The sequence below is a fragment of the Chroicocephalus ridibundus genome, chromosome 6 (assembly GCF_963924245.1).
Source record: "Chroicocephalus ridibundus chromosome 6, bChrRid1.1, whole genome shotgun sequence".
Classification (NCBI taxonomy): Eukaryota; Metazoa; Chordata; class Aves; order Charadriiformes; family Laridae; genus Chroicocephalus; species Chroicocephalus ridibundus.
Window position 1 is genome coordinate 45,110,384 of NC_086289.1, and position 8,948 is coordinate 45,119,331.

At 46.9% G+C, this 8,948-nt stretch overlaps 1 protein-coding gene across 2 annotated transcripts; it reads right to left on the reverse strand.

Moving 5' to 3' along the window:
• Positions 1-3,410: 3,410 nt before the first annotated feature.
• On the reverse strand, positions 3,411-8,064 carry TMEM207 (transmembrane protein 207). Of its 2 annotated transcripts, none has more exons than XM_063339093.1 (5): positions 7,644-8,064; positions 5,800-5,837; positions 5,328-5,363; positions 4,726-4,868; positions 3,411-3,751 (listed from the first exon to the last, which is right to left on the reverse strand). In XM_063339093.1, exons 1-5 carry the CDS (start codon positions 7,821-7,823, stop codon positions 3,603-3,605), a joined length of 546 nt encoding a protein of 181 aa, XP_063195163.1. In that variant the 5' UTR covers positions 7,824-8,064; the 3' UTR covers positions 3,411-3,602. The 2 variants fall into 2 exon arrangements, with proteins under 2 accessions (XP_063195163.1, XP_063195162.1); XM_063339092.1 differs by having other exon boundaries at positions 5,319-5,363; positions 7,644-8,054.
• Positions 8,065-8,948: the final 884 nt, after the last annotated feature.

Below are 8,948 nucleotides of genomic sequence, written 5' to 3' on the forward strand. Positions count from 1 at the left end.
TTTATAAACTTTCAAAGAGAGAAAAATAAAATTCCACCAAGAAAGCGACGTTTTCTTTCTCAGCTGGGGCTGGACCCCCCCAGTTTGCTCTTCTGTGTCTGTTAAATATTGTAGGCAAGCGATTAATGGCTGAAATATTCTGTCCAAGCACTGTTATAGGGAGCAGAGGGCAATATTCTCCCGGTAGCTCTTGGGTCCCTGCTGTAAAATGCCTTTGAGCGAGAAAGGGAAAGAGCCAGACTCGTGCCATCTGGTGACCCGAAGAGAACGAGCATCTGTCCCCGGCCCCATCCTCTTCCTCCCTACACAAAAGCCTTTAGCCAATAATTCAGAGTCTTCAGATGACAATAAAAAACAGATTAATGAGCATTTTTATTACTTTTACATTTTCCATGTGCAACCCTCCTGGCAGCCCTGACCGATCCCCTGTTATGACTCAGCTGCCTCTGGTTCTGCTCTACTTTGCCTGAGCGTCAGTTTATGACTTTATTATTCAGTTCTTGACGTGCGGAGGTGATAGTCCAGCCATGTGCCTCGCCACGTTCCCTTTGTCTTTCGCTTCCAGATGGTCACCAAGCAATTAGCTCCTCTGCACTGCTCCGGTTTCCCCCTCTCATGGCTTACCGACAAGTTCCCCCACAAATACATCTGCCTTCTAGTGTTTTCTGGGGTTTTCTAGAGCAGTTTGCCATTTCTTCTCAAAGTCAGCAGCAGGAAGTACAAGTCAGAGGATGGGTGGCAGCCAGGTCACAGCAGAACAAGTGCTTTTCCTAAGTGTACCCTATTCCTAAGGTGATGAATTATAAAGAAATGGCTCATCTTTTCTTATAGCTCTGGAAAGATCAGCCAAACTGCATTAATTGCCCTCATTAAGGGTTGAGTGCTTTCAAAAGCAGAAGGTACTACACAAAATGTCTGCTTTTGTAAGAATGAGAACAGAGGTCTGGAGAAACCTTGTCCATTCTCCTGGAGCACCTGCGAGTAAGGGGGCAGGCTGGGAGAAGCAGGTTTTGCCGGCAACAGTAGGACGGTGGGGCCATCCCAAATACACTTGCATAAGGAAGAAACCCATCCCTTTCTCTGTTTTTGCGATCAGGAAGCCAAGGACCAGGGCAGTCCCTGCTGAGTCCCCTCTCAGGGTACTCTCCTTCCTTACCCCAAGCCAGCAGCAGTGTCAGCTTATGCCCTTCCAAGAAACCCTACACAAACTCATTTTGCAGATGAGTCCCGGTCTTCTGCAGTTTTTTGAAGTGCCCAGGGGTCCTGCCATGCCACACAAGTACCACAGCACGCAGGTTCTCCCACACTAGTGACTCCAGCTGGAGCCTCATTTTGTGACAGCCAGGAGCTTTCTTTACCATAAGCCATTTGATGCAATTTTGATGGAATAATTTTATTCCTTCAGTGAATAATTAAAGCACCCCAAACATGAAGCTGAACGCACACACTAGTAGCACAGAAACACAAACCTGTTTCCCAGGAATGTTTCTGCAAGAGCAGCAGCCTCCTGGGCACGTTGCCGAAAGCCTCGCTTGCCCTCTGTTGGGTGGCTGGGGAAGGATGCAGAGTGACGAAGGCATCGAAACCAGAGCAGTCCTTGCTCGTTAGCCTCTCCAGCCATCTGATTAGAAGGTGACATTCAGTGAAATTATAGGCAGCAATTTATTTAGAGCCAGGCAATTAATAAGCGGGAGACGGCAATGTTTTATGCGGCATACAATGCGGGCAACCTGTGGAGTTCACTTCCACGAAGGGGTCACTGAAGCAAACGCAGTGCGTAGGTGGGAAGGAAGTGATGGCTGATTTAACGCCCACTAGCAGGCTACGCAACCTGAAGTGACAAACATAATCAAATCTCATGCTTCAGGGCATAAATTGAAGGGGTTGAGTAGTGGAAGCAGTTATGTATATAAAAGGTCTAATCCTGAGAGGTGCTGATTACCTGCAATTCTTACTAAGTTCAGCCAGCGAAAGGACACTCAGGAATTGCTCGACTTCTCTGCTGGCTGAGTCTGTACTTGCTAATTTTCTTTATTAATAAACCCTGTAATATTTTAGCCTGCTGGCACAAACATTCATTTTGCTACAGTAACATTTATTTCCTTTCACACAAGAGTCAAACATTAAAGCTGCTTCTAAAATAAGATTTTATGGAGATAATTTGCGGTGGTGCTGGCAGAGAATTTGTCTCTCAAAATACGCTATAATTCTTTATCTAGCGAAGGTACTTATATAGCCTCATTATGAGAATATGTGAGCGCTTCATAACCTTTAGTGGATTTATCTTCCCAGTCTCCCTCCTGAGCAGGGGAACCGGCACTAACCCCGCTCTACAGGTGGGGAGCTGCTCCCTGAGGCAGGTTGTGGGCTTCCATTAATGTTTCGGGGTACCTATGATGAACCCAGTTGCCCACTTTGACTGTGAGCTTGTGTCTCCACGGGCATGTGGTGCACAGTACTAGGTGTGACATTTACCTTCTGCATCAAAAGGGGTCTGATTGCAGCCCCCAGCCCTTGCCCCTGAGAGATCAGAGGCAGAGAGGTCACAGGCTGAATCCAGCCTTCAGTGACCTGCCCATGACAAACAAAGGAAATCTTTGCTTTCATCTGGAATCTAGCTAAGGGGGAAATTCGAGGTCTTTCCTCAGTAATTTGAGAACTAGGCAGGCTAATACTTCCTAGGAATGGCTTAGGTAGAGCTGATCCTGTTTGGCTATAAGGCAGTCTGCATGGCTTCTTGAAGTCTCTTTCTAACCTGTCTGCAGTGGTCACCTCAAAGAAAATTACACTCTTTAGCCTAATCAATTTCTGTAGCTAAGCGCCAAATACTTAACCCCATAATTCATGTCTGTGGGGAACTGTTGTGTGGATCCTGGGCCATTCAAAGCCTGTAGGCCTGCAATGCTAGGGCAAGGGTAGCTGGGGACAGTCACCATGAAATTAAGAACCGTTCAAATGAGCAAACTCACTTTTTTTAGTCCTCTGTAGCCAGTTCCTGCTGCTGCTACTCCCCCCATAATCCTCATCTCTTGCTTTCCCTTCCCTGGCCATAAATTTGCTGCCTTTTGCACTAGACAAATCTGATATGCCATGCTAAATATTTTAAATGTGGCAAACGATCCTTCATCGCAGAGTGGCATGATTGCATTACAATGTATTAGAACAACATGACTTTGCCAGAGGGTGTTTGTTGGCACCGTGCTGAGTGAAGGAGGCAGCCCAAGTTTGAGAAGTAACTATCAAGTCATTTATCAACATTCGGTCCTAAAACACACAGGGTTGCACTAGCTCGAGCAGCCTTACAGAGATAAATCTGGAGGCTGAGCCAGAAACCCCGAATACAGACAGACCTTTGAGGCAGCTTCTCAAAATCCAGAGCCCTATCAAAATGTCAAGCTGAGCTCCTGTGATAGATTCAGCACATGCTTTTGGCATTTATTCCGTTGCACTTTGTCTCCCCTTTTAGGTACAGATGAAATACGTGCTGCTGTTCAGTCTCTCGGCCAACCTGTGGAACGGGGTGATTTGATCTCACATTACTGTAGCATAATGGAAGATCTCCAATTAACCCAGTGGAATCACAGACACTCAACATGTGGTGTCTAGAGCTTGTTTTCCTTCATAATATCCTCATAGGATGGAGGCAACTCAGTTTCCCCAAGGCTGAACCATGGGGCAGGAGACGAGGACATCTCTGTAGTCATGCAGGGGCTCGAAGATCCAGAGAACGGGCACTGAGGCACTTCACTCGCTGGGGAAAAAGCAAAGCCATAACTGTACAGCAGACGGGCGTGAAGAGCAAGTGTGGGGGTGAAAGGGGTGAGCCTGGGAGGGGCTGCCAAACCGCTTGGAAACAAGAAAGGCATGGATGTAATTTTTGAAGCATGGCATCACAAAGCCTCTCACCACGAACTCCACATGCAAGAAGTGAGAACAGAGGAATTTGGGTGGGTTTGGCGTGGGTCCTCCCTGTGGAGACACTGTTCGTGACCACCCAGAAAGCAGGCAATACCTTCTCTGGGAAGGGCTTAGTCTAACGACAGAATTAGCTTTATTCTTCTTGGAGGGACTGTTGTCTGGCCCAACCTGCTGCTGTTGCTGGCAATACTCCAGGTCAGTGCTGGGTGCTACACATAGTCATTATAGCCCAGTCCTCAAAAGTCTGGGTGCTCCCGGGGGAATGCTGAGGGTGGCTACCACGATGAACAGCACCCGCCAAGACAATTTTTTTGGCAGATGCCATGGTGTGTCAGCCAGTTGAGCTGCCTGCTGGGGTGGCTTAAATAGACTGGTGTGGTCTTGCCTGAGTGAGAAACACAGGTCATGTTTTGGAAAGGGCTGCCTGACCCCAGGCAGTGCCTGCGGCTGTGTATTTTGGGCTGCTGAGTGCCCTGGCACCGAGAAGGTCCCACACACCTCCAGTGTTAGCATGGCCAAGCCCCAACTAGGCACCTTTGGGACACACGGACGCACAGGGACAGCACTGAGGTCAGCTGAAGGTATGGCTGCGGAAAAGTGGATGTGGCTTGTTAAGCCCTCCAGTCCATGGTTCCAACATCTCCCCAAGATGCCCAAGCTGGACACCCCACTGTTCACCATAAACACAGCACCCGGCTGCAGCCCGACTCTCATTCAAGCCTGGCCACATCTTACTGGGCTATGGATGGGCCACGGGAAGCCCCCCGGGGCCAGTGGGACCCTGCAGCAGGTAGGGAGAGGACTAACCACAGAAGGCATCCGAGCTGCTGAGCGCGAAGACGGCCAAGGTGCGTCGGTGGCGGGGGCAGCTCCGCCGTTTCAGCCAGCAGTGCAGGCAGCAGCAGATCCCACAGGACAGGAGCAAGGCCAGGAAAAACAACATCAGGAACCTGAGGCAGAGGCAGCAGGGGAGGCACAGTACCATCACCATCTGCAGGCAGCACCGACAGATGGCTGCGTGTCTTCAAATTAACATATTCATTAACATCTTTTGCAAATAGCCGTTAAATGTTGCGGTTTCCCCATCAGCGGACTGGACATGATCAAAGTCCCTGGAAACCAATGTCTCAGTGCTGAGTGCTCAGCGCTGAGTGCTGGCTGGAAATTCAAACATATCTCCCCAAAATCACTCATCGGTTTTGCCCAGCTCAGTTGTCAGCTTACAGTGAGGAGGATATGGATAAATGATTCCCATTAGTCAGTAAAGACAAAACACAGGGACAGCCCAGGAGCAATGCTCTCTAGCTATCAGTCTCTCTCTCTTAATGCCTTTCTCTCTGTATATCCATCAAAGAATATTATTTGCCAGTTTTTCCCTCTAAAACAGATCTGAAACTTACCACACATACCAGCTGCTATAGTTTTCATCGCTATCCCCGATGCACCTAACCAGGGAAAAATAAAAGGAACTTTCAGTCCAGCTGAGGGGACCATACCGTCTCCAACACGTCTACAGCACAAAGAAAAGCATCATCAGTAAGTAGAGGATTGAGAAGTTTTCCTCCATCAAGGGAACCCTATTAAAACTTTCTCTATGTAGACGGGAGCAGATGCAGATGATGTACGAAGCAGCGTGCAACTGGTTTGCCTTTCAACACTGGCACCCGCCACCAGCGTTTTTTGCTGAAAACCCAAAGGGTTGCCAGCTCCCCTTTCCTCATTCGGAACAAAAACTAAACAGCCATTTCGTGGAAGCCCCCATTCCTCTGCCGTGCCAGCGTGCCGGGCAGGAGCACAGCATCCCCGGCCAGGAGCACAGCATCCCCGAAAGAGCCCGGGGTGGGAGCAGCCGCGGGTGAGAAAACAGAGAGCCACACTCACCTCTCGCCAAGCTCACAGTCCGACTCAGAGTCTGCTAACTGAAAACACACACGTAAATCAGAGAGGGCAGATACGTGTTGTTTCTCTAAACCAGTATAATTACTGATCTCGGAGCAGGAAGTGGGAGAAGAAGAGCCCCATGTGTGCTGGCTCCTGCAGGGATGAAAACCAGCCCTATACCTAGCGACCACAGGGCTGAGCTTTCGCCTCTGCACATCTCTGGTCTGAGCTAGCCCCTATCAAAACCAGAGGATAACCTCGCAGAGAGCTCCATAAATTCAATAGTTTGCAGATGAAAGCGAGCCCAAGGGAAAGCATTTCTTTTGATGTGAAAGAGGGAAGGATGAGAGCAGGGAGACACAGGCAGGTGTCAGAGACCTGTTTACGGAACTGGGCTTTGCCATTCAGAAATGTCTGCTGAAAATGTCCCGTGACTAAATTCTTGGTCTGTAGATCCTTTTTCAGTAGCTAATTGTGATTGTAGCTGTAAACTGGAGCTGCTTTGACAAGACGTGTGCTCTAGCCAGCATTTTCCTGTTTTCGGATACTCGTGGTGCATCATTCCCAGAGTTAGGTTTCAGGTATTGCAAATATGTGAACCTGAAACTTGTTTTTCAGGTATATTTTCTACTCTCTGCGCAAGCAAGTTTATTTTTGCAAGCCTTGTTGATCTTAGCCTCAGTTTCAGGTCATCTGGGCAAAAAGTAACCGGAGTGGTTCATCACTATGATTGAATCAAATTCAATACAATTTTTGGCTGACTCACGTTAGGTGTGTTAAATCACTTGCCCAAATTCACTACAAAAAAACCTTCAGGTCAGGTATAAAATTGTGATAACACTGGGAAGCGGAATGAGCAAAATGAAAGAATTTAGATTTATTTCTTGGAGAAAACTATTAGAATGTAATTTGTAAATCATTACTTTACTTTGAATTTCCTTCGGCGTAAATGCAGAACACACAGAGATTTCTGACCTTCTTTGAGCCAAAGCGGGAAACTGTTCTATATTAGAAATTTGTATCAAATATGTATAATTGAGAGTTCTCATATTACATCTCTAATTAGCCGGACTTTGTAAGGATTTTGCTGTGCAAAGCTTGTGTCACTCTAAACAGCAAGAAATCACCCCACAAATCTCTATAACGTGTCTGATCCTGTGCACACACTGCCTTTTGGTCCCCAGTTTCACCAGAGTCTTTAGGTGTAATAAGTCTTTCATATAAAGCACTATCTATGAAATTTCATGAGCGGTTGAAACCCAAATGAGGAATAGAGAAAAAGACAGAAGCTTCAACTCTTCCAGACGTGTGCTTTTAAAACTGAGCTAATTTGCCATGTCACACATGCACCCTGGTGCCGAATATTTTAATTTTTTTTTTTTTCACTTCAACTGATTATTAGAATAACAGGTCAAAAACCAGACAGATGATTGCTGTGATTATGTGTGCCCTGAGTATTCTTCATGGCTGAATGACAACCTCTGGACTCTCTTTTATCATCCTTCAAACTACCTCAGCAGAGCTACCTTAGCGTAGTTAAACTGCAGCAAAGTGCATCTGCTCCGAGGCAGTAATCTATCAGTGCAGCCAAACGCCCACCCGTGCTGCTGAAGACCCATGCTCTTCCATTTCAGTATCCATACACAGAAAAAAGGATTAAGGCAGTTTTCTCTGCGTTAAGTGGAATGGCTGTGAACATTAAATCCTCCCCAAATTCATCAGGTCCTCAAAAAATTCTTCCCCCAAAAATAACAAGGGCTGATGACTAAATTCTATAAAAGTTGAAGTCTTTCCCCCTCCAAAATCCCTAAAATCAGCCTGGCCCCAGTGAAGGGTTTGGTTACCTGGAAGAAGTTTAAACACAGAACTCCAGTTCCTGTGATCCATGAAGCGAAACACAAAGCTCCAGGTTTCCGCATCACTGGCAGGAGAAACGTGGAAAGACCTTTGTTTGCAGCAATGTTCTTTGGAGCTTTTAAAACTCCTCCGTAATTTGGAGCTTTTAAAACTTCTCTGCACATCATGCCTTCAGCCAGAGAACACGTTACCCAATGGCTTCCCGCGCTTCAGAAACTTCCACTAGCCAGGGAATGAATTTGGGTTTGCATGGACACACTCAAACAGCTGCTAGAAGTTAAAGAAACACTAGTTTAAGGTCAGCACCTTGCAGTTGTTTTGGTCTTTTCATAGCTGTTCACAAATTCCTGTTGCTGCAGCTTAGTTCCGTATTAACCCACGGCTGTATTTAACAGGACCTGCTTCAAATAAGGAATCACTGGAGACCGTATCGCAAGGCCATGCTTTCGTTAACATGCTGCCTTCAACTGCAATTCTGGCATTGCAGAAAAAGCAGAGCTACCTCCAACCATCTCCTATGCACTGTGTCTACCACCTCAAACAGGTGCGCCGAGGATGAAGGAAACGCTTCCCAGCCTGAGACAACCACCACCAGCACCTCGACCGCTGTTACGCAGATGCCAGGCATTGGGTTGCTGGGAAAATGCATCCAAAAAAACACACATCCCCAGTGGTTCTCATAAGGGATACAAGATTTCATCACACAATATAAGGACTGACTTGATCCTAATGGGTACATCCAGGTGACGTAGCTAAACAGAGGTGGAAGATGGTTTGCACCGTAGCTCTGATCACCGCAGAACGGACGACCCCGGTTTGTTCGGCAGTCGGTAATACATTGTCGCTGAAGTTTACAGCCCGTGGCTGAAATGCACCATTAGCTACGGTTCTTTCAGATTTAACACAAAGGGTGTTGCTGTGAATATGTTCAGTGGTCACTCCAGAAGTTAAGCATTATGTTGTGATGCCGTTACTTCAGTAATGATTGACGAAGCCAAGCTGCTCTTGAGATATACCTCTGTGGCTTTGCTTCAACTATAAGGTCAAGAAGTCTAACCAGCTCTGATACACATACCGAACCCAGGTTTGTTATTTATTGTTAAAGAAGTTTTGCATAAACCCAGTCCAGACCCTGATGTTCTCAAATGTTTGCTTTCAGCTCTCTGCTAATTAAAGGCAAGCCTTTGAAACGACACCCTCTGAGAAAGCGTCTTTCATAATGGTGTTAAGTGCATGTGCTACATGATATAAATGGTCTGAACATGTTGGTGTCCCGGCTCAGACCAATCCTT